At 36.7% G+C, this 26,472-nt stretch overlaps 1 protein-coding gene across 1 annotated transcript in view; it reads right to left on the bottom strand.

Annotated features, from left to right (window-relative positions):
- ipo11 (importin 11) overlaps positions 1-26,472 on the bottom strand; it is a 130,158-nt gene that overhangs the window by 71,820 nt on the left and 31,866 nt on the right. The window contains 11 exon segments of the mRNA XM_056730003.1: positions 779-905; positions 10,707-10,812; positions 11,494-11,541; positions 15,016-15,106; positions 16,386-16,429; positions 19,108-19,260; positions 19,578-19,770; positions 19,877-19,947; positions 21,883-21,931; positions 25,176-25,234; positions 26,288-26,420. Of these exon segments, the coding sequence (XP_056585981.1) occupies positions 779-905; positions 10,707-10,812; positions 11,494-11,541; positions 15,016-15,106; positions 16,386-16,429; positions 19,108-19,260; positions 19,578-19,770; positions 19,877-19,947; positions 21,883-21,931; positions 25,176-25,234; positions 26,288-26,420 (1,074 nt within the window).

Consider the following 26,472-nt stretch of genomic DNA (forward strand, 5'->3'; position numbering starts at 1 on the left):
ACAATAAAGCGCAAAAAAATATCTCAATCTAGAACGGCCATTTCATTTTACACGTGACCCCACACAATGAAATAACTGATTGAGAAACGTCTGTTTATAGAACGGTCGCATAACAAAAAGCCTTCTTCAGAAAAGTGTTGCATGTCAGTAGCAAAAACATAAAATCCGAAAGCTTCTCACAGGGTACAAATTGCACATAAAAAAATTGATTTCCAACTAAATGGGGTTAATCTCTGCAGGCTGTAGAGAGTGTTGGGTCACTGGCAGGGGCATTAGTGATCACCCACTGCTCTTGCTGATTAATGGTGCTGTTGGTAAGCTGGCACCTAATGAATGCCTCTCATTATTTACCCAGACACAATGCGGCTAATCGGCATCCTCGCGTGGTCCTAATTGGGCAAGACAATATTGATTTGGGCCAATGGGCAATTTGTCAGGGCTTTCAATGATAAAGAAGCGAGTCGATAATTAGCAATACTCAGTGGAAATGTGTGACCGTTCTTCTGCTTTCAGCAACCGTAATGTCTCTGAATGTTTGAAAATACAAAAAAATGAAAAAGGGTCTAATTCTTGACTACTTCTGATAGTCTTAACAAGCTGGAATCAACTTAACCTCTATAAACGTCTAAAGCAAACCCATTCTAAAACAGGTGTATATTTCTGCAAATTTTGCACTGGCTAAGAACACGGCACAAACAATCAGAATCAAGAACCAGAACCTGAACCAGAACCAGTTTTTGGGAACGTTTGGTTTTCTAAGCTTTATATACTGACTCACCACAAGGTCGGGGTCCTGCATGAGACTGAGAATGACCTCATAGAGGAGGGGCCGCAGCTCCGGTTTGAACTTCACCGAGATCCACTGTCCAATCAGCCAGATGACCCGTCTTCTGAGCAACTTGTACCTGAAAAACACAAGAGCTTGAGACATTTATGCTTGCCTTTAAACCTCTCTACATCTCTTAAAAAGTGTAGTTTCTCTGAGACAAGGTTGAAAATTGCAGGTGTTAGACACAATGGATAAGCGACGTGTTCTGAAATGTCTTTTACTCTTTAAATACGGTATTCAGCACACCTTAAACTTTAAAATGATTCGGTCTCATTTCCAAGAAATTCTAAGCAATTTAAAGGGATTCTGTTCCAGGGAGTTAATAACATTACACGAGTACTGAAAAGGAGAAGAACTTCCTGTCAAAAAGACTTTTAAAAGAGAAGATCAAGCAGAAATCTAAAACGAAACGCTTCATTTGAAAAGACGTGCGTAAAATAATCATAAATGTGAAGATGCGATAACATCCTAAATGCCCGAGCATTTCAAAATCATACACGCGTGAACGAGCAGCCACAAATATCATCATGTGCCGCCACAGAACACCAGATAAAGTGCATGTGAAAAATTATTCAAGCGTTATGTGCAATCGGAGAGGAAATCTCAAACGTATTGCCCAGTTTCAACAGCATAATCTATGATTCATTTTCATAATCAGTGTCAAATTCATTCATTGACCGTGTTAAAATGCACATAATTGGCCGCTTGAGATTCATACTCTCACGAAACCTCCAAAAAGAGGTTTATATATTCCCAAACGTGTACAGCTGTTGGAAAATTCATCCATACACGGTAATAAGATCTGCAATATACAAAGACATGCTCGATCTTTTCCCACTATTGCGTTCTGCTCGCTCTTGCTTTTTATTATGCTACAGGTTAATATTTTAACACATCATTATTTATGTCCTCAACAAAACTAGATGAGAGGCTGAAGGATGATTTGTGGGCCACATGATACGGTTGTAGTGCTTTCATCTATTGACTTATGGCACTTTCTTGTAAGTTTGTCTATAATTCTCTTTTTTTCCCCTAAAATGTGTGGAGGAAATCTTACAGATTTAGGCTCCTCTGGACATGCTGATGTTAATACAAACGACAGAAATGATGCCTATACATATATTAATTATTTTATAATATAAATTCCAAATATATATTATTTATATATTTGATATATTTGATATATTTTATATTATGAAAACATATAATATATTCATATATTTCTTTTGTGAAAATCTGATTAAAGTGATGTACTTGATTCTGTGCTATTAATTCTTGTACAAAAAATTAGGTCCAAGAACCTTTTTGGACACACTTCAGTATAGGGGGCAATTCTCGCTATTAACAAACCATCAACTATGACTTTTTCCCCACTAAACTGATAATTTGTTGCTTATATATATTTAGTAAGGTATCTGTTAGGTTAAGCTCTTGGGTAGGAGTAGGGATGTAGAGTATGGTAATGCAGAATATGTGCTTATAAGAACTAATAAACAACCAATATGCCAATAATAGGCATGCTATAGGATGTTGAATTGGAATACTAATTAATACATTGCTTTGTTTATTCATAATATTTTACTATATTAGGACAATTCCAGCGTTGTGAACCAGACATTTTGCGTTATGATTGTGACATAAAAATGCTCAGAGAATGAATTTGTTACATATAATGAACCATCTGTTTATATTTTACTGAACCCTTGTTGATCGAGTCTAAACATCAAAAGAATGTCAGTCTATGAAAAATAATTATATTTAAAAAAGGGAAATAAACATGCTTTACGGATGTGACAAAAAAAGGACGCGTTTTTTGGGAGACACTAAACTGTAGGATTTCTGTACAATAAAATGCACAATGCTGAAGGAATAATACCCAATGAATGGACAAGGGATGCCTCTTTATAGAACATAAAATAATTACTTATTATTTTTCATGCGTCCATTTATGAGGAATATGTGGCATTATGGATGTGACATTCCTGAAAATGGCTCTTACCTGACTATGAAAAATCATGGACTAAAAAGAAAACAAATGCTTAACAAATTTGAAGAGAGATCTAACATGGTTATTTGAAACACGAAATGTTATAAACTGTGCTGTTACCATAGTAAAAACCGCTGGTAAAAACATATTTTTTTCACGGAAAGGTTGACATTGCCCATTAATAAATTTCCTGAATTCATTTAATGGTTACAAATATCATTCAATATTTAATAAAAAAATCTAATTTACTCAAGTACAAAGCAATGAACAATGACACAAAGAATTGCAATGCACTTCACATGATTTGTTGCCTCTATTTAACTTAACTCAAAGGCAAAGCCACAAAATCAAAGCTTAAAACTCTGATGCCCATTTGCAGGAATGGTTCTCAAAAGTGAGCTACTCACGAGCTACTCTGAGCCCCGGGGACCTCACATGTCACTGGACACAATAACAGACAGACTGGCAGGAATTATTTCAAGACCTTTTTTGAAGAAAATATCGCTCCGCCATTGGCATTGATAAGAGTGTAAGAAAGTACACCAGAGGTTCAAGTCGCCTTGGTGACGATTGCCAGCGAGTCATTACAGCTAGGGGTGATAAAAACGTCAACATCTGCACCAATACCAGCAAGACCTATTAAAGCCTGAACCTCCTTATATTGACTTTAAAGGTCACTCCACAGACAGAGCAAATGTATTGCTTCGGGTTATGATGAGTTCAATCTGAGGTACTACAATAAAACATTGTGCTTGTTCGACAATCCATCTAATACATGACAACTAACCCACGATTATTCCCACAGCAAACTGTACATGTAAATAACAGAGAATATTTACAGAACATGAATACCCTGTGAAGGGTTATGCCGGGAGCAGTTTACTATTTGCTGGTTAGTAGGGTTGGCACGGTACCATAAACATGTTGTATGATACTATACCAGCTAAAGTATCTCGATACCAAGTAGTATCACGATGCTGTGACTTAAAATTCAAATCTATACAAAGAACACAGATTTAGATTAAACATTTTGTATTTACTATAGTAAACTGTATTATACTTTGCACTAGAATATGTTGTTGTATTAACTGTAGCAATTGGATAAATTGTAGCAAATACTGTAGTATACTTTAATATTTACTATGATAGACTCAAAAACACTAGTGTCTATGAGTAGTAAATTGTAATAAATACTAAAGTACACTAGATCATTTTTCACTAGGGAACTAATTCAAATGTGGGACAAAAATTCATTGATACAGCAGTGTTATATATATATAAAGGCAAATATTAGACTTACTTTTAATGCAGAACTAAGACGGCCAGTAAGTGGCGTCTATTTTCCACAGAGTTAGTGAATCATTTAACCTACTTGTTCAAACGCCAATTTGAATCATTAACTCGTCTGAGTCATTCAAAACACACACTGTTTTAGGAGATAAACACAGCAAAAAGGCAGATGTAAGTGTTCAAATTAATATCAATGCGCATATGCAACATTAACTACGGTACTACGTAGCAACGGTACACCTTGCGACCCTAGTGGTTAATGCAAGCTGTGTCCACAGAGACTTCCTACTGTATACCTATAAACTATGAATGATTTAAATAGGTGTTAACAAGCAATGTAACAGGAAATTAATGAGATAAACGGGGAAAGGAGAAGACAAGGCACATACAGTAACAGTACATAGTATTAAACACAAGATAGAGAACATTCTCTTAAACATTACGCTCAAAATTGAACTAAACGACTGATTTTTGACATGTTATTTTTTCATGAATGTACAAAGCAGACACTTGTATCCAAAGTAACAGAGACACCTGCAAAAACAGCTAAACCTTTCCTCATAAAAAAAACAAAAACATGTATTGTTTTAAAGAATGCTGACACAGCAACCAAAAATATGCCAAGTTGTTTATTATTTATAAGGGATATAACGGTACTGTATTTTTTGAAATATTTAAATGCCAAATGATAGCTTGGCAACGTGTCATAAGCATCCTATTTTCTTTATCATCTAATAATAACTGTTGCTTAGAGGTATTAGATGGGTCAAATGTCCTAAAAATCCCTTTTATAAAATAAAATAATTGCACCAGATAGACCTTGACAAAGATGACATCTATTTTTCTGTTAATACATTTCTTTATGTAAGGTCAGGAAGACCTATCGTTTCCTATTGAGACAAATTTTGCTATTGTGGACCATAAAACTTCCCAATTTAGAGGAACGATTAAAAATTATGCTGCACATAAACAGACATTTTTAATTTGGATTAAAAGATCATATAAGGTTGCATTGTGAATCGCAAATTGTCAAACATATGCATGAGCTTTTGTTTAAAGCTGGTTAATAAATCACTGAAGATGTAATACCTATCCAAAATGAAAAACTCGCAGGAGTTTTTGACAGCACGGTCCCTTTGGACAAAACTCTTATTACTGTGAAAAATTCAAGTCACAAAAAGGGAGAGGTGACTTGCCACCTTTGTGTTATGAGTGAAAGAACTATTAAGCGTGTTGCATTTGGGTCGCTGTGACCGTTTTGTATTGAAAATTGAATTTGGGGTATTAAGTTATAAAGGAGTACGGTTGTCCATGTTCAGGGAATTGAATAATTCTGCTATTTAGTATTTCAATCTCTTGAAGCACAAGGAAAAATAATAGGCCTTAAAGATGATGATCATAATATTCTGCCTCTATTCACAGAGGATAGACGATGAATGATGGGTTTAAAGAGTCCTGCTCTCATACAGCTGTACCCTCAGACAGACTTCGCTCAAACACTGCGATAACCTCTGCTTGGTCTGAGTCAAAAATAAGGGCAAGGAAGTGACGCTGTGTAAAAAAGGAATAAATCCTTTGGGCTGTCTTAAATTTTTCATGAACACTTGAGATCTGAAAAGCTGAAAGTGCTTTTTATATGTCAACGTCTTCTTAAAGGAATAGTAAATATGTGTGCTTTTGAAAGCTTCAATATTTTGTATCCCATATTAAATAGCATGATAATGTGAAGGATTTATATAGGTGAGGAAGTTATAAGATTACCTATCATTTAATGACAAACAGGCCTCCAGCAGTAGAGGTGCAGGAAAATTTTGATTCTTAAATTCTTAAATTTTTAAATGTATTAATAACATGATGTTAACTAAACACAAAAGACAGAAGTCATTTTCAGTCACACACAGCAGTAAAGACACACGAGCACTGAAGATAGAGAAAATGATCCAGCCCCCTAGACCAAACAGTAAGATAAACAAAATACATTTTAGAATGGTCTTTCTCTGTCTATTCTATGCATTGAGCAGATGGTAAAAGTAGCACGTTTAGTTCACCGTTCCGCAGCATACTTGTCACTAAATAAGTGCAAATAGCATAGACATAAGAACATGAACAAACTTCTGTAAATATGCACAGTTTATTACAAAAGGTGCTGTGTGCGCTGCATTAGATGAATCCACTGCTCCACAGGTGTATGATGATTTTGTTAAATGATCAGGCAGTTCCTGAACATACTGTGTAAAAAATTCTGACACCGGTTAACATGTAGTATTAATTAGTCGAGTTAATTACTATGTTATACTTATTTTAACGTCTTACAAGAGGAACAGAAAATATGTAAATGAGAAAAGCTTCACTGGGCAGTTTGCATTTTAATACAGAATGCGAGGGATTTAGAGATTATATGACGTCACACATATGCAATTGAGCATGTTGAGAATCTATTATAAAATCGAATGTTGACCCTCAGAATCGATTCTGAATCGTATCATAAGGGACCAAAGGATCAACACCCCTTATCCAGCAGTGGGAAGTGATATTCCAAAAACATGTTTCAAGTGTCTTCCACAACTTTGTTCAAATGGCTGAGGCATTTAAAATAGGTAATGGTTATGCTACATTCTCTCTTACACACACACTCACAGTCAACACCTCTTTAATTAAACACTTCTAACTAGTAACAAAGCATTAACATTAAACAACCAATTATACAAATACTCTATTTGCCCTATTTGCTCACTTTCACTGTCACCATTTTGCTAACATGCACATTCAGTATGAGAATGTCTGTTATATTCATACTGAACTGAATATTCATGGAGAAAATTAAGCTCAGCCTGGAAGCTAGACACTTTCAGCATAAAGCCAGTTATATTGTTGCTTGTTCTGGCTAAGAACTACCCAAAAATAAAAACACATTCTGAGCACAAGTTAGACACACGGTTTATTTGATACAGATTATGAGAATAAACCTTTTAAAACTATGTAAGAATTCAAAGTAAGTATAAAAAGTTTACACCTATAAGTACATTTCCAGACGTTGCGTAAATCCGTTCGATCAGCACTACGAAAATCTGTGCAGACAACACTAACAACATCTTTGTGTTCCTTATACAAAAATAAAAAACTATTTTATCTTCCAAGACATTCCACAAACATCATACAAAAAAAAAACTTTGCACTGCTGACAGCTAATAAAACTGAAACCTCTGGATACTGATGATATTAACTATCTTTTCTTACAAAATTCATTGAGCCCAACAAAAAAAATACAGAACCCCTCCACAATTATAATTTCCTATTTCATGTAAACATAAATATTTGGACATATCACGGCTTTGAGTGAGTTTGGGAAGGTGTGATAAGCTATGGCGGACCAGACTGATATTTGTGATTTGCTACTCGATGTGGTTCACTTCCCCACAGCTGAACTAGCACCACAGCTGCCAAGCTTAAGCTTTAAGGTCATTTCATGCTGCTGCGCATCGCACGCTGACCGTCACACATGCTACCGCTTTCCCAGCACGCCCGCGGTGTGGCTTTTATGCCGCGCTCGAAAAAGCGATAGATTCTGGCATGCGGCGAGGGTCACCGACCACTGACCCGATTGCCTACAAGTTTAAAGAATGCGACCCAGCCAGGACGAACAGAAAGGACGCATGCCTCCAAGACATTCAGAGATGAAGTGGTGAAAAACAATAAAAAATATTAACAAACAAGAGATATTATACAAACTTCCACAGCCATCGATGCAATCCTTAGTAACACCTGACGAAAAGTAGCTGCTTCTTTTGATCACGGAAGCAGTAGATCAGTCGGCAGATAATCTGTTTATCAAGGAAAAGCTCAAGACTCTTGACTCTGTGACACTGTAGGTCAGATGAAGTGATAAATCAATGTGAGGCTCTGGCGGGCTGCCAGTTGGGAAATGACACTCACAAGGTCGAGGAATTTGCAAGCGTTTCTCATAAAAAGGAAGGGGTACAAATTATGGAGGCATAATGCTTACTGTGAACTTTCTGCCGCGTATAAACTTGTCAAATCCCGCAGCCCAAGGCACAGATGGCAGATGTCAGCACCAGGGTTAGTCATGTGTCTCTCTGATAATCCCTCCGAGGGTTCTTCAAGCATACGGTCCAATCATGACAATGACAAACGTGTCTGATTAAAAAGTTGCAGGCGTACGTTGGCTTGATCTGTCAGTATCAGGCACCTAGACTTCCCTCAATACCCACAAACTCACACAGGCAGTCGAGCGATTGCTGGAACCCCCACAGATCCACACCAAAGCCCACAGATGCGCACATACTTGCCTGCAGATGTCTTTGCCATTCTATGCGAGACGGACAAAGTTTTGAGCACATTGTGCGCTAGCCTACAGGTTTGACAAACGTGGAATAAAATAAAAAAACATGGAAGTGCATGTAAATGTGACGTTCAAGTTATGAAATTTGCAGATGAGGCGAAAATCCCTTTTTGTTATTAACGGGAGTCTGTTCCAGTCACCCTCGATGAAACGAAAACCAAGAGACATGGCAAAAAAAACACGTTGGCAAATGCATGAAGATGAAAAAGGGGTTAAGGTTTCAAAAGCATCTTATAAGATCTTCCACAACAGAGCTCAGCTTTTTCCAGTCTTCGGGAAGACAAAATGGCTTTGTGTCAAGTGATGTGAAGATTAATTGGTTTTAAACACAGAATCGCCACCACGCTTCAATTTAATTACTTTAATTAAACTTACAATAATTCAATCACCACCTTGTGTTGGTGTACAACTAACTGCAGTAACGAAGGTACTGTACCAAGACAAAACTTTTCATGGCGATTTGTTTATTTTCTAATATTGTTTTGATATTAACAAAGGTCAAAGCTGTCAGAAGTCTAGGGTCACTTGACTAAAATGTCATCGTACAAAACTTAAATCTGAATGCTTAAAAGGATAAAGGGATAGTTCACCCATAAATTGTTCCAAAGTTGTAAAGATTTCATTTTTCTGTGTAACACAAAAGATGATATTTTGAAGAATGGAGGAAACCAAACAGTTCTGGGCACCATTGACTACCATAATAGTGTCACAGAACTGCAAATTTCTTTCTTTGTGTTATATAGGGAGAGTTCACCCAAAAATGAAAATTCTGTCATTATGTACTCAACATCTAGTTGTAAAATAAACCTGTATACATTTCTTTGTACTGTTAAACACAAAGAAAGATATTTAGAAAAACGTTAGCAACTAAGATTTCTGAGGCACCATTGACTACCATAGTAGAAAGGGCATAAGAAATGTATACAGGTTTTGAACAACTTGAGGGTGAGTAATTCACAACAGAATTTTTATTTTTGTGTGAACTATCGCTTTAAATGTTTGACATTATTTTTGTAGACAAAAAACTTATTAGAATATGTTTGGTAAAGCTTTACTAGGTGATATTTGTTAACAATTAGTTAATGCATTATCTAACATAAACTAAGAATGACCAATTCTTACACGGCATTTTTTATGTAAATTGTGCTAATTTCAGCATTTCCTAAAACATCATCAGAATCAAACCTTGTCACATAAGTTAATGCACCATGAACTGTACTGACATGAACTAACATTAACAAGGATTTATAACTGCAGAAAAATGTAATTGTTCATTATTAGCTAAAGCATTTATTTAACAAATAGCACCTCATTGTAAAGTATTGCAACATATTACACAAACATGGCATCTCTTTCCTTTCAAAATATCTTTCAATGTTAGCCCATATGGTCACAAACAAATATTTATAAACTCTTCTCTATCAGATATTATTTATTTTACATCTGTACTGTACACGTCTCGCATCATTCCGACTTTTGTGACCTCATCCAACCCACTGCCGGAATTCTCCAGAAGAATGCTGCCAAACCAATTCATCAACTCCAGCCGATATAATACTCCTATTGTAAGAAGGCAGTGAATGTCATTGACACACAGTGTAAAGATTATCCAGGCTCCTGTCTGAGAGGTTGATCTTAATCTTGATATCTTTTGTGTGCGGTTATTAAAAAGACTACAGAAAAACCCCAAAAGATATCAGCATTTTCCATGTGGTGTCCTCGTTTACCATTCAATGTACAATTATAAGCTACTGAAGCAAATATAAGAATAAAAAACAAACTATATTTAGCACTATTAAAGTACGCGTGTACCTACACGCCTCTTACGTAACCAGTCGAAAGTTCCAGAAACAATCACAGCGAAATGAAAAAGAACCTGGATGGTGCTGAGGTTCATCCCGCATTCTTTTTGATAAAGTAAAGCCTCTCGCAGCTCAGAGGGAAGTAATGGAATAAAAAGTACATCTAAAAGAAAGATAAAGTCTTTTATCTGACGAAGGGTTAGATCCTACTGTGGCGCACAAGCGTTTCTTTGAATGCACCTGCTGGGTGACATCACTTCTCAGAAAAAAACAATATGAGCGAATCCTGTTTTATCTATAGAAATCTTTGATGTGAAACGTCATTTTGTGGACTTCCTGGCTTCATTCACCTTCACGTGTGTTTTTCAGGCCCTCAAGTAAACATTACAAGGTTTAAATGATTTTCAGAGGAGATCGATGAAGTTTATTTGATTATACCTGTTGTGGCTGACTTGAAGCTCTCCAAGGAGTTGGTTCTTAAACCACTGATCAAAGTCCACATTGTCAAACAATTCATACGCCGCAAGCCCCACAGCGTTGTATACTGAAAAGACACAAACAAATTTGCGAAACTCAGCATCTCATAACCTTTGATTTAAAGACGTGTTTGGGTATTAAAGTGATAGTTCACACAGAAATATAAATTCTGTCATCATTTACTCACCCTTTTGTCATTTTAAACCTGTGTGAATTTCTTTCTTCCGCAGAACACAAAAGAAGATATTTTGAAGAATGTTGTCAACTGGTCCCCATTCACTTGCAATGGTTGCGTGTCCATACAATAGAAGTGAATGGGGTCCAGTGCGTTTGGTTACCAACTTTCTTCAAAATATCTTCCTTTGTGTTCTGTGGAAGAAGGAAAGTCATACAGGTTTGAAATGACAAGTAAACTGTGTAAACTGTCACTTTAAAGCTGAAGTGTGCAATTTATACACCATTAACCAAATGGAGCTGTTCTTTATTCCACAGATTTTCTAAACACTACCATTGGTCAACCAAACTGATAGTCCCGCACCAAACTCACACCATTGGTTAAGACCACGGTTGCTGTGTCTGCCGGAACAAGATTTAATGGTAAGAAATCACCACAAGTTAAATTTTTCAGGAAATTTAACCAGCGATTTGCAGAAAGCTGTCTCTCCAAATTCACAGAAACAGGAATGTATGCAAACATAAAAAATGACACAGCTTGAAATATATTTCAGAAGGAAGAGTTGAAAAGCACCTGCATCCTTCATGAGCATCTGTACCGGTTCCTCCACATTACTGGGACCTGCGAGAGAAAAAAACTAACTATCAATTTAGCATTAAACAACAGGCATAATATCACTGGTATGACCATAAACAACTTTTTAAAAATAAAACTTTTTAGATTTTTAAAAGAATCTACTTATGTTACAACTAAACCCTACTCCTTTCACACTTATGCAAAAATCATCACAAAGCATGCAAAACGCTATAATCAAAGTAACTTAAACGTCCAAAACTTGTGTTCCATTTCCCACAGCCGATAACAATTAACCTTCCCCAAGTGACAATGAGGAGGCAACGCTCCATAATGTCCATGTATAATTAGAACAAAGAAAACGCCGGAAAGGGAAGTGAAATAAAGACAATGACAAGGAAATTAACAGAGAGATCATTATCACAGTCATCATCTGAATGCGTGCTTTTATAATGCTGTTCACTTCACGCTATAATAAAACAGAATTAGCTAAAATAACTACTTACCTATCCACCTACATTTTCCCTCTGGAAAATCACTAAATTTCAAATCAGATATTAAAATAATTGACAAGCAATGTTGTTTTTAATTCTATGCAAGACAAGGGATAGCTAACCCCCAAAAAATATGTCATTTAATTCATCCTCATTTCAGTCAAAACGTGTAAAAAAAAAAAACGTTGGTGGTTCTTAAAAGAAGATATTTTGAGAAATGATTTATGATCATACAATGGAAGTTATGGAATGGGGGCAAGTGTTGTTTGATTACCAATATTCTTCAAAATATCTTCTGTAGCATTCTGCAGAAGAAAGAAAGTCATACAGGTTTGGAATGACAGATGGACTGATTAAATGACGAAAGAATTTTCATTTTTGTGTGATTATCCCTTTAATACGGATGTCTAAAAGATTTTAAAAGCAGAACTTTTTAGTCCAAATTGCATTTGTTTTGCTTTTTTATATTTTTCTTTTCTTTTACTAAATATAACATTAAAAGAGAACATGAATTTCAGGTTGCCCCCCTTGCGCTTTAAGGACAGCATGCTTCGAGCTGGCATTAAATCAAGTCTCTGAACATCCTGATCATCCATATTATCCCAGCATGATCTCAGAACGTTCCAGATAACATCCTGTGTGCTTCACTGGAAGCAAGGACATCCGACCTTTCGTACAAATGGTTTATCTTAAATATCTCTTTTTACGCATCTTTCATTTATTTTTTATTCTAACAATTCATTTCCAATTCCACATTAAATCCTTGACTTTCAAGGTGAACTTTCAAACCTCACTGTACATGTGAAGCAAACCAACTATTTAATGAAGTAATATGAGGAAACTCATTTGACTCGTTCACTTATTAATTAGGGAGTCTAGATGAAAAGTAATGAGAGCGTAACAGTTCTCTGGCAGTCCTTGTGTTTGGCTGAGAGAGTTAGCATAATTGCTACCTGTGGCTCACAGTAAAGGGCTCGGCATAGTCCAGTAGAATTGTGCTTTCGATCTTCGTTTTGGGGTAAAACTAGCTCAAAAACGTTGAGAGACTGTCTAGTGTTTTCAAACAATCCAACACTATCTCTGGAGGCGGGGTTTACATGACGCATGCAAAAAGCCTCTGCGCACGTGACGAGAGTGATCGTAGAGGTACGGGTACATCTGTACCATCTCTGCAACGCGACATTCAAAAGCATTCATGCTGCTCAAATGTAATCGTTTTTTTTTATGTAGACCTCATCTAACATCACCTCAGCTTAATAAAATGACGCGTTATTTCCCATAGGCCGGGTGGCGCTACATAACAAACCCACTTATTACTTAATGGCCATGGACCAAAGGTGGGTCGAGGGTGTTTACCGGCCAACACAAACTTTCCCTGAGATTTCTGTTTGGTTTGCTGCAGCAAATTGGAAATTGGTGAAACGAATTGTAGTTTTGGACCATATTTTGTTCAAAATCAGGTCACAGACGGTCGTTTTCGATTTCGAATGTATTATGGTGAGCCCTTAAAACACAAGCGATGAAGATGACATGTGCCCTGCAAGGTAACATCAAAAGTAGAAGCAGAGAATATGCATTTAGAAACACAGAGATGTTTGAAGAACCAATGTGCGGCACCGCACCACGGCGTGTGTCATTTGATGTCGTGCATGCCTCTCTAAGCTAATGTCAGTAGTACTTCCATGTTTAAACTTTTACAAAAAGAAGTCTCAAAATATTTGAACAGCTGCCTCTTGTGTCAGACATGTACCGTTAAACATGTCACATAAAATGTTAATATGATAATTCATGGAGATAAAAAGGTTAACCAATAACCAGAGGATCATATTTTGAGATCAACTCTCACTCTTTCGGACATCTCTTTCATTATGAAAACATAATGACTGCTCCATTTAACTGGTAAGGTTTGTTTGATCAGCGAGACTTTAATCAGCATATTAAAAGCTTTGAGTTGTCTGATTTGTTCATTGTGTCCTTGAATCCCTACATTCATTCATGCTTGAATCCCTACATTCATTCATGCTAATGTTGATGATAATGTTAATGCTTTTTTGTGTCCATTATTAGAAAAAATGTATCCATACACTGGATCCATGAATAGATCATCCACCATAAAGGTATGAACTATGAGTTCATTAGGAAAAGTTTTTCTGTCATTATTTACAGAAAATTCATAAAAAATATATATTAACTTTTTCACCGCCATTGACGAGTTATCTCGTCATTTAAAAAAAAAAAAGATCCCCGCCAAAGACGAGTTATTACGGCAATCAGTGTTTGTACTGTTGTACAGCAGGTGGGGCTATTACACACCTTTGGGAAAAAGTACAGAATCCCAGAACCTAGAACGTATATGTTTAAGCGGATTTTAATGATTGTTCTGAGTGTAATCTGGGCAGAATCTTCGACAAAAAAGGTTAATTATCTCAGCTGATTAATCAAGGTGATGAATTTTTTGAAGAAACCTACCCACATCTAAGGAGTGATAAAAACGTACAAATGAAGATAGAAGAATACGGTTTATTTTGTTTAAAAGCTGAGTCTCTGTTCTTTCATTTTACATATTGTTTGTCCATATATTCTTTACAGAAAATTTACTGTGAGCCATTAAATTTGGGTGAAAATGTTAAAAAACACTGGCGCAGACTGGCAACTTTTTAAAAAAAAGGGCTGGCTGGGAATGAGTTAAAGGGGAAAATATTTTTTGTGCTAAATCCACAATAATACATTTATAGTAGTTGCTATAATAACAGCCTGTACATCTCAGACAACAGATTTCAGTGAGAAAGATATTGAACTTTAAAGGGATAGCTCGCAAAAATCAAAATTTTGTAAAATTGACTTGTTGAATTTTAGAATTATTTGAAATCTACCCATGCTTTGAGTCCCATTTGCACACGCATGGGCTAAATGTGAGCTTCAGAGGGAATGCAAGATCGTTTTTGTAATTTTTGGTTGATGGCACATTATATACCAACAGAATCAGGATTTGGAACGACTTGAGGTTGAACAAATGTACAAAACTAACCTTGAAGATTCTGCACCATTTCCAGTAGCACTGGGGTCAAAGTTTGGCAGTAGTTGTGGAAAATGTCCAGGAACAACACTTCTGTGCATGGCTGTACATATATTTAGAGAAACGAAAAGAAACAAGACTTGACACATATATGAAGTTGTATTCAATAAAGAAACACAAACATTTACCCACATGAAAACTAACCCATGTGATCTTAAGTTATCTATCACTAACACAATCAATAATGTGCACTGATGGAGGATTCATGGTATTAGTCCTGAACCAGTGGCCCTTGGTGACTGTTATTAGAGCTTGGTCTACTGACCACCGTAGGGAAAAAATAAAGGTCAAATAACACCTTTGAATGCCGTGCCTAGCTTAACATTCGTCACGCATGTCAAAACATATGATCTGTGCCTTCAGGAACTCTGACATAATTGATGCAGGTCAGAAAAAAAAATCAATGAGGTCAGGTATCAGGACTAGTTGTGCATGATGACAGAAAAAAGTCTGAATTCTGGACTGAAGATTGGAAGCATAGCTAGCATTTTTGATGATTTTCATAAACATTCATATCTCACACAATATTTTCTTCTATGCATACTGTATATGAACAAAAAAATATATCAATTTAGATAACAGAGCAAAACATATTATTCTATCTTCACTTGTTATCTTTACATTTTCCCAAAAGTGGGTTGGTTTATAAAAAAACATTGCTTTTCTTCAGGAGATGTATAACAGCACCCTCTATCTTAACCCAATGAAAACATAAAAATCTGAAACAGGGACACAAACTTTGTTCACACTTATTTGTCATTTATTATTCATCCCTGTCATCCATGTCCCAATTTTGGGTTTGAGGGCCACCAGTTGTGCAGCGCTCCTTTAGACTGACATTTAAGATGTATTTTGCTTGTGAACAGTTCCGCTCCGAGGACCCTATTCATGTCCAATACATTATTTTTTAAGATATTCGCTTCCTACTTGAAGGTGAAACGATTCCACAGAGGCTTCCTTCACCAAGTCATGACAAATGTGATGTAAAACGCTACTCTCGCCTGCGGTTAGAGGTTTAGTTGCCCAATGTCATTTTAAAGCCAGGATATAAAAGCTAATGTAATGCACAAAAAGTCATACAAGGACAGTTACATTGACCCCATTGATTCATAGCTCTTCTATATGATCCTACAGAAAAGATCCAAAACCTGTTAACTTGGTCACTTTGAATTTACTTGCCGTACCAAAGACCTTGAAACACACCTTTCTTTATAGTGTTGTCCTGACAGAGTCACATTAGACAAATTGAAATGAAAAGAGTCCTTATGTGGGCAGTGCAAAAAACAAAACTGAAAAGGTTTCAGAGTTTTATTTTCACTCACCCGCAAACTGTACTTCCACGAGTCACCTCCCGTCTCTTCAACGGCTGTAGAAAGAGAAGTTCAAAGCAAATGTCAATGCAGACATCAAGCAAGAGTTTAGGATTCACAACTTACTGTAAAAACCCATTGAAAGTGAATGCATTTGGAAAAGTTAACAGAGTCATAAGGATAAATAAGTGATGACAATTCCTATACATTTTCCCCCATACATTCATAAATACTCTTGCTGAAAATGCTGGCATATGGTGCAAATCATTTTGAATGATTATTATGGTTTGTAACTTCCAACCCGCTCTACCATATGCTCATCAAGTCATTCTCCACATGTGAAGACAACGTTTATGTCTTTGTCTCCTTAAAATCATCAGGATGTTCAAAACATCAGACTGAGTAAGATGACAATACAGCCCTGCCCCGACAGTTCCATTATCTGACCAAAACACTTTTACACACCTTATACAGTACATGAGCCAATGTCATCAAAAGTGATAATTTCACCTCGTTTATCATTTCTAGTATATGTGTTTCAATGGATTGGTCATCCAACAGCCAGAACAATTACGTCTGCTGCCGAGTCAATGAATTAATGGCAATTATACTGGCTTGACAGCCAGACCTCTGGGTGATTCACCAACTGACGTTCCCCGTGCCGGTAACAAATCACTGAACCGCGGCAATAGAGATTAGAAAATGACACCAAAGTACACACTGAGACTATAAATTACAGCAATCTGTTTATTGCTTTGAAAGGAATTTAATTTGTTACATCACAGAGGACAGTAAGGTTGTGAGATTAAAGTAGCAGATAAGATAATGTAGCATATCTTTAAATCCAGCTCATTCAAGAACATCTGATGTCATACTAGTGTTGTCACATTACTGGAATTTCTAACTTTGATCATACGATACCTTGAATGGCCAGAATGTGATTATCTGCAGGATCTATTGACAGAAATGCAATATAAACTACATAAAAACCTTACGAGAGGTGCTTAATAGTTTTGAAAGTTAGCTAGCAGTTAGAGAGAGCAGGAAAGTTCAGCAGCTCGAGCGCCACTCAGCTGGAGAGATCACGTCAACCGAAAATTCTTTTTTTCTACCAGTGATGGAAAAATCTGAAGGGAATCCATCATTTTGACGGACTACAATAAAGGCGATTTATAATTCCCCTATTTATCATTTCGTGTCAACAGACATGATCTGGAATGGACTGAACGTGTTTGTGAGCGGAAGGAGGAAGGCTATCGCGAAAGGACGTGTGTTTCCTTTTCATTTCAGCTTACTCTAACATGCTTGGTCAGTTTTGCAAAACTTTTTTTACCTCATAAAATAGTGCCTTTTCGGATAAATAATAGCTTTCAGTGAGTGGAAAAATGTCTCTCTCTGAGTTTTCTCTGTTCAGTGATCGACAGAAGCAGCACACCAAATCACAGCTTTCTTGTGAGTACAAAACACCTTTTACAGGCATCTGTCATTGTTACTGATTGGACATATGAACATAAAATAATAATCTAATTACAAGAAAATGTTTATGTCCGACAACAGAAACATTGAATAAATAAAAGAAAAGTCTAAAATAAAAGTCTGACTACATAATGTGGAAGACAAAGGGTTTCTGGGACTCGTGTCACAGGCTGCTATGTTTTATGTAAATATTTTAATTACTACTATCAATTTGTTAATTCATTAGACTTTCTCTTCTCTTAATTTGAATATTTAATATAAATTGTTGTTTAATTTAGTTAAATAAATAATGGTACTGAGAAAGCTTCAAATAGCTCCTGTAATCGGTATCAGTTATCGGCCCCAAAAATCCTGATCGGAGCACCCCTAGACCTTACATAATAAAGCGTTATGTTTTTATTATCTTAGTACGAGTTATTTCAATCTACATACACCGCGGGTCCCCTTACGTGGAATTTGCCATGTTGTTCCTACAGTAGCCCTGAACAGACAACCTGTTCTACAGAGCACTTTTCATAAATAAGTCTCCTTTGAAGAAAAGCGAAACGTGACGACATTTTAGTTCTGTGAAGTCACAGAAGTGCTTTGAAAGACAGGGGTGTTGTGAGATGTAATAAAATCACTATTATTTGACACAATCGCAATTATTTCAGATAAACGCGATAACTGTAAATCCATAGAAAACAAGCGTGATCTGCAGCATTTTACATCCACCGTCCTTGATCTGCATTCACGGTTTCATCACAAATTTCATCATCGTTTCAGATTTGTATTTGTTTCAAATTTGTGATTCCAGATTTACTTCATCTACACAGCAAGACAACCTCATATCTCAATCTGTTCTGTTAAGGTCACTCTCTAAAGAAAGTTACAAGTCACATTTCTTAAGGTATCTATTTTACATTCAATGGATAAATTAATTTTAATTAATCGTTATAATTGTCAAAACCTTTAAACAGACAATTAATCGTCAGGCAAATTTCCTCAAACTATGAATTTCACCGTAAGTGAGAACCTTAAAGCGCAAATTCACCCAAAGATGAAAATTCTGTTATTTACCGAAAACAATCTGTTTTCAAGTTCTATGACTTTCTTTTTCAAAAGGAAGTCAAAAACCAAACTCTGCATAGTGAAAATGCTTCTCTTTCCCATCCATACAAAGAAAATGAATGGTGATCAAGGCACTCATTCACTAACATTCTGCCTAAAATCTCCTTTTACTTTCCCCCCATTGCCCAGAGTTTAACCCAAAACGTACCAAAACTCTCGGGGTCTTCTTCCCACATGGTCAGCTCTTCCTCCGTCAGCAAAAAGTACTTTGAAACCAGTCTCCTGCCGATCTCTGTCAGTGTCTGGTGCGTGAAGAACGCAGTCTTAATTTTATAAGCCTCCAGGCTCTCCGGCTTACTATCTGAAATGCATATTGCAACATCAATGAAATACACAATTACGCACATGGTAATGTTCATGATATCAGATCATTCATTAAAACGTCAGACAATGGCCTCGTACAGTCCATTAGAAAGGCATTAAAAACTAAGACTATAGGGATATTTTTATATCAGTTTACCGCAATCTCTACTGTTCAGTCACAATTGACCTTCTCAAAATAGTCGCGATTGCACCCTGACGTCCTTTAAGTCCGTTTAAGGCCGTCAAAGCCAGAACTTTAAAATGGAAGCTCAGCGCGCCAAAATCATTACGAGAATCTGATGATGGGCCGCCTACCCTCAATGTTCTTGGCAGGTTTGTAGGCATCATTTTTGACGATCATCTTGATGAGGTTCATGCACTGCACGATAAAGCGCTCGAAAACGACCCCCTCCCCGGCCTCTGTGAACACGTAGCCAACGGCGAACTCCAGCGAGCGCTGAATGAGAGGTATGAAAGGGCACGGGTGATATTCCAGGAAATCCAGCAGCTAACAGAGGGTGTGAGGGAAGACGAGAAACACTCAACATCTCAAGTTTAAGTGTCAAGTATATTTTCTTTGCCCTTTTGACGGAATTTGGACGTTTTAGACTTACAACTTTGGTGTACAGTATGATGGTCTTCTCAAGCTTCTCCCTGCAAAGGCTGCCTTGTCCAACTTGCCGACCTTCGGAAAGTAGAAAAACAAACATTAAGCTGTTTATACTTAAACACACAATAAATGCAAAATTAATCATTTGTTATTAAGAGTAATAGCTAAACTGCTAATCATTTCTTTACAAGTCAGCTTTCAATTCAGTGAGATAAAGCAACGTAACCTTTCAAGCCCATTTCTCTCGAAATGAAGAAATGAACAGATCCCAAAAGCCGGGATTATTTTGGAGACCTTATCTGGCCCGGACTTGATATTTCACATACTGTTTGCTCATAAGCTAAGTCTCTCATCCACACCGAAATACCAACAGGCCGAATGGAATCTGACCCACGCACCCGTCGGGAAAATATATTGTCTGTGATATCACCCGCAGATATCAGCTGGCTTCCGTCGCAACTGATGATATATAAACTCATGCAACCACCAGAGTCTGAACACGCAGGACACCGTGTCTCCAGGTGAAACCATGTAGATAGGGCATTATTGTCTCCTGAAATTTAGTTTGTGCCTTTGAACGGGTGATCTTTCGAAAATAAATTAGCTCGACCTGTGACTGTGCACTTCATAACCGTGCAATAAAGCCCGGGTCGCTCCATCAGAATTAGCCATGTGATCTCAATGAGAAATTAATCCAAAGCTTTTTACTTGAGGTATTAGTTTGGATTAAGTCATAGAAATAATAAAAAGAATAATACTGATTTAATTAAAAATTCTAATTATAAATTCAAGTCTTGAAGTCATAAATAGTATTTTAAAGTGCAATTCACCTGGATACATTCAACAAATTGGAAAAATGTACAATATTAAATAAATATGTTTTTAACCATAACCCAAACTCATGAAGTGGATATTCTTGAGCCTCATACCCACTTCAATACAATGCTACTATATTTCTAAACTGGGAATACATCCGCATGAACTTTTAAAACAGTATATAAAAGTTATAACAATAAAAAAGGTGGTTAAATTTACTTCAGTTGCATAAACATAATATTCTGCTGTACACTACTGTAGCGAATGATGGGCAAATTCAAGATTCATTTAAACATACAGCTAAATGTGCAACAATTTACATGCAAATAAAAACAGCGGCCTCTGGATATTGCTCAGTTTCTACAAATAAACATGTCTGAGGAGATTCCCCAAGCCATAAATAAATGTTTAGAATTCATATGCTCATGGAAAAGCTCAGTGTGTACTTTAACTTTCGGCTGCAATGACGGATTTTGTAGGCCTGGTTAACACACTGGTTCCCTAATCATTTCCAAAGGGATGTTAAATTATCGCAAAAAAAAGGGTTCTGTGATCAACATACATTTATGATACTTAAATGTTTTGTCTATAAAGATAATGTGCACAAATTCTACAAATATTCCGCAACCAAACAGATCTAATCCTCCATTGACTACCATAGTATTATTTTCCTTACTATGGCAGTAAATGGGAGAAGAGATCAGTTATGTTACAAACATTCTTTCAAATATATATATAAAAATGTATGCAGGTTCGGAACAATCTGAGGGTGAGTAAATGATGACAGAATTGTAATTTTTGGGTGAACTATCGCTTTAGCTACAGACCTTATTATTTTAGTAATTTAACAAAAAATCCATTCAAAAAACCTAAAGACATCTGGATGAGGGAACTAGAAGTGCTAGTTTTGGCTAACAAAGCTAAGTCATGACCGCAGCACTCTTATAACAAAAATAATGAATTTCCCAAACCCCGCCCCCTGTCTGCTATTGACCATTTAGCCAAAGATGTCATCAACGAATAGTCTACTTTTAGCGGTGTGCACATTTACCTGGTACAACAATAACAATGATTTTTTTTAAACAAAAACGTAAAACAATTTTGTCAAACATTTGCTTATCATAAGCTCTTAAAACAATCCTTAAAAAAAGTTTCAAATATAAGAATTAGAAAAGGAAATCGTGCAATACTTACAGCATTCCAAAAACTGTTTTAGTCTCTCAAACACAGCATTGAGGAAGCCCTAGGGAAATAGACAGGGATGGTAAATGAAGCGCCGGTATCAGGTGCGGTTAGTGACTTTTAGATCATAAGCGCAGACAACATCTAGGTTTTTTCAGGTCATGTTGAAGGCAGGTCTGGCAGAGAGCCTCGGGCAATCTTAACTCAGGTTGTGGAAAGACAGCCTGTTTACATGGTGTGCTGAAATAGATTTAGAGAGAGGCCTGCCGTGCCAAGATCCATTAAATATATGGAAACCCCTTGATCAACACGGGGCAGAAGTAACACTGCTGGCACATAAATTCTGGCACCACAAAGAGTAAATTATAGCGGCACTTAAAGGAACAATACTGTGTTTTTAGAAGGATCAATTGACAGAAATGTATTTCAATATATTATACAAAACTATTTCTTCAGATTTGTGTAAAGACCTTGCGTAATGAACCATTATGTTTCTAATTCCTTAGAATAAGCCGTTTATATCTGCATACAGACCGGCCCTACATACATTGAATTCGCCGCCATGTTTTGTACAGCAGCCCCTAAACGGACAAACAACTCTACAACATGCGTTTCCTCTCCTCTGAAATGGATCGCGGATGATCCGTGATCTTTACGAATCGTACTCTATGGTTCGGAACGCATGTGACCAGTGGATTAAATGTAAGGTTATTCATCAATGAGTAAGAGAGTAAAACGCGCTCTCTCTACAGTTTTAGCTCCAACGCGCTCTCGCTCTCTTTCAGTATCTGGACAAGTACAATATTAAAGCGGTTCCAGTTAAACAATGATGCTCAAAATTGCTCCGTCAAAGCTAATATTACAATAATAACAACACATCTTGGTTCTAGCAAACAGAAAAAACAATGTCACTCACATACTGATCCGAATCAAAGCAACCTCATCGGTGGGGATTTTAAGACATTCTTTCTCTCCAAAGACTCTCTGCTGGAAAGTATCTCCATAGATATCTACGAGTATATTTTCTAAAAGGTCCAAGCTGCTGCCTGACTTTTATCATTCTTTTCATACTTAAAATCCACAGACCTTTAATTTTATGTAAGACATAAGACATCACTCATTCTACAATACTTCTTATGCCTGCACAATCTCTTCCCTGCGTCAACATGAGAACGACACATTTTTGTACCATGGTGGCAACCGTCGTGATTGGACGGAGTGATTCGTGGCAAATCTATAATACAATGCTAGTGGCCGCTGTATACCAAGAACAGCGCCTTTAAAGTTCAGCTTCTATAATTAACAGGACAATGAACTGCAATTTACTGCAGAAGCAAAAGGAAAGTGATATGTCATGACTCGAAATAACTAAAGAAATTAAATTTGTTCTCTGAGAAAATTGTTTTTTTCAGTTTAGACTGAAAAAAACATCCATAATGCTAGAATGCCCAACTCTTTTCCATATAACAAAGACAAATCAACACTACATAGTCGCTTTAAGTGAATTGTTTAAAGCATCCAACATTCTGTAAGGAAAGGCTTTTAGACTGTAGGAGCTAAAGATGTTCTGTGTTTGATATGGACGAGGTACAGATAAACCGAGGATGAGGAAGAGCGTAGGAGGAAGATGGATATTTGTGACGGTGACTGTCTTTGAGCTGAAAGAGTGTTTTAATGACTGTGATACTCCGGAGACACATCAGAGCCGCGGCTCAGTTGGGAAAACACTGAAGCTTTAGATGCTGAAGGAGAGCCAGAGGCAACAACTCTTTATAAATATTCTATTTGAGGCGTTGTCTTACCTTCCGAATGGATCAATAACAATGCCATCATAATTTTCATTGCCGCGGCTAATAAGCTCAAATTCAAGATGTCAGTTGTGTAGAATCCAAAAACATGTTCAGTCCAGACGGTCTAACAAATAGACTTTCGGATCAACGGGTGAATACATAAACAGGCCTAAAACGGCAATCTTCCTTAAAGCAAAAATAGAAGAAAGGAAGCATTTGTTCACACTGCGTCCGATTTGGTTTTTAAATCTGACCTTTAGGACTGACTGACTGCATGCCTTGAAAGTAAATACATTTGATTTGTCTGGTGTGTAAGTGTACTTTGAAAAAAAAAATTCACAAAAAGAACATTATGGACAAAATAATTTCACGCTTTCATACTGTGTGCAAACCCACAGACTCAAATTTTAACCACAATAATATATCTTAATATTATATATATTATAGGAGTGAAGCATGAGCAAAATTAACATGTTTAGGCACATAATGATGAAAATATGCATTTCATGCATTTGAAGAAATGATATAAACATCCTTCTCATATTCACTCAATTCAATTTTAACTACATTTCGTGCTGCAATTTGAAAACATCTGCAAAATTGGCAATTTACCAACAGTTCAACAAAAACTTTGTATTTGCTTCTTATTGTTTTCGGCAAAATTCTGATCTTCAGTCCCAAGACTCATTCTGGTTTAGAAAGAATTACATCAATGTAATGTGAAAATTATCTCTGCTAAGCTCCCATTAAGAGATGAAGGCACCATATGGGCTTCCTGCTGAGTTTGGCTGCCCCGCTCCGTGCCAGCAAACTCTCTTCCCATCCAGACTGCATCATTCCCAGTGCTGGCAAATATATTTTTTAGCCCGTTTACATGCAACAAATATATTGCATTTAGCTCTTCAAGGCAAGGTTGAAAGGCAGAGATTTTCTATGTTTACTGCACATCTACATCAAGACATATGTAATGCATTAAATATTCATGCTGACCTGTTTTTCTCCCAACCCCCAGCTCCTGCTTGCATATGAGCATCTCATTTATGCACATGAGTCCTTTTTTCAGAACACCGTCATAAACCTCAGGTTTATTTTCCTCATAACCTACAACTCAATTTTAATTTGATTGTTTTTCCAGAATGCATTTTTGTGGGTGATGCAGTGTAAATAAAGCTGTGTTAATTAAGTGAACACAAGCAAATATCAGGCCTGACTTTCAGATCGTAAACAAGCAATAAGCAAATATTAGAATGAAAGAGTTTCATTTCCATCCTGTTGTAAGATAAAAGCAATACCTGATGATGGAAAGTGAAAGAAAATAAAGCTGAGGTGAAATGAGGACACAGCGAAGGATATGTGTTGAAATAAGTTAAATTCCACTTTTGTAAGCACACCTGTTATTATTAAATTCATAAAATAATAACAATCCCACATTCAAAAAATTCAACGCACTCCCCCTCTGATGTTATATATACATTACGCTACAGTTACATTACATTGGTTGTTAAAAACACTTACCATGCATTCCATGTTGTTATTTGGCTCAGTAAATCCATGCACAGTCAACTTTCGAAGAACTGCAAGACAAAAGAAAGCGATCTTTTACTTCTCGATAGCTCAAAATCACAACAAAAAGTAACATTGTACAAAATACAGAATAATGTGGAGCAGTATGGAGATTTTAGCAGCATCTAATGGTGAGGTTGCGAGTTGCAACCCCTGGTAACTAAAGGTCAATTTATGGTCGTGCGAATGACTGGTCATGCCAATGTGCCGATTTTCCTTTATACTTCTGAGTTGTTGTCCGCGTCAACGGGTAATGAACAATAGTCGTCAGTTTATAAATACAGATCAAATAATTTAATTAATTGGATTGGATTAAATTTATTGTCATTACACGTATACAAGTACAGTGTAGCGAAATGGATTTAAGAAGAAAAATACAGCATAACATGAGGAAAGTGGTGAGAAAAACAGATACACATAATACACCATACAAGACTTGCAACAGGGTAAAATAATCCAGCTCCGGCAAGCAGCCATCCGGTCCAGTGCCATTACGGCACCGTTCACAGACCCACTTGTCAAGCCGCCGGTTCAAAGTTTACGAATTAAACAATTAATTCGGAAAACGCGTACAAGTAAGCGTGACGCTATCGCAGAGTTGTTTGACCCGATGGCGGGTTTTCAAACAGACCAATCACAGCGCTTCCATTCCGTGTCAAATTGATGTGTTGTTACATTTTCTGAGAGTTAGTTTACACAGAGCAAAATTAGGCTTAAGATGTCATCATTTTGATTCCTTGCCGAAAGACATAACGTATTTGAGAAACATGCTGTGTAGAGCAGTATTGTTAAACAACGTTGTGTATGTAGTTAGAAAAAGATCATTCTAAGGTAATAAAAACATAACGCTTCATTATGTAAGGTCTTTAAAGACATAGTTATGTATAATAGATTGCATTTCTGCCAACAGATCCTTCAAAAAACTACACACTGGACCTTTAAATACCCCCAATGTGTTTTCGTTTAGCACTGCAATTGGGTTATCTGTAGGCGTATGAGGGGTCATTTCATAAGCAGCCATGAGTAAGCGTTTCAACACTGGCTGTGAGAATATGTGTGTGTACCTTTCAGAGAGAGGAGAGTACGCTCCAGGGAGCTGAGAGCAGTCTGTTGGTCTCCAGCATAGATCTGCTGTAGGAATGTGTCTGTATGATGATTCCACAGAGAACACGCAAAGCTATAGATGCTTGACGCCAACTAGAAGAAAAAAAAACAGAAGAACAACAAGAGCGGGTTAGAATCTGCCTGT

The sequence above is a fragment of the Triplophysa dalaica genome, chromosome 18, assembly GCF_015846415.1.
Source record: "Triplophysa dalaica isolate WHDGS20190420 chromosome 18, ASM1584641v1, whole genome shotgun sequence".
Taxonomy (NCBI): domain Eukaryota; kingdom Metazoa; phylum Chordata; class Actinopteri; order Cypriniformes; family Nemacheilidae; genus Triplophysa; species Triplophysa dalaica.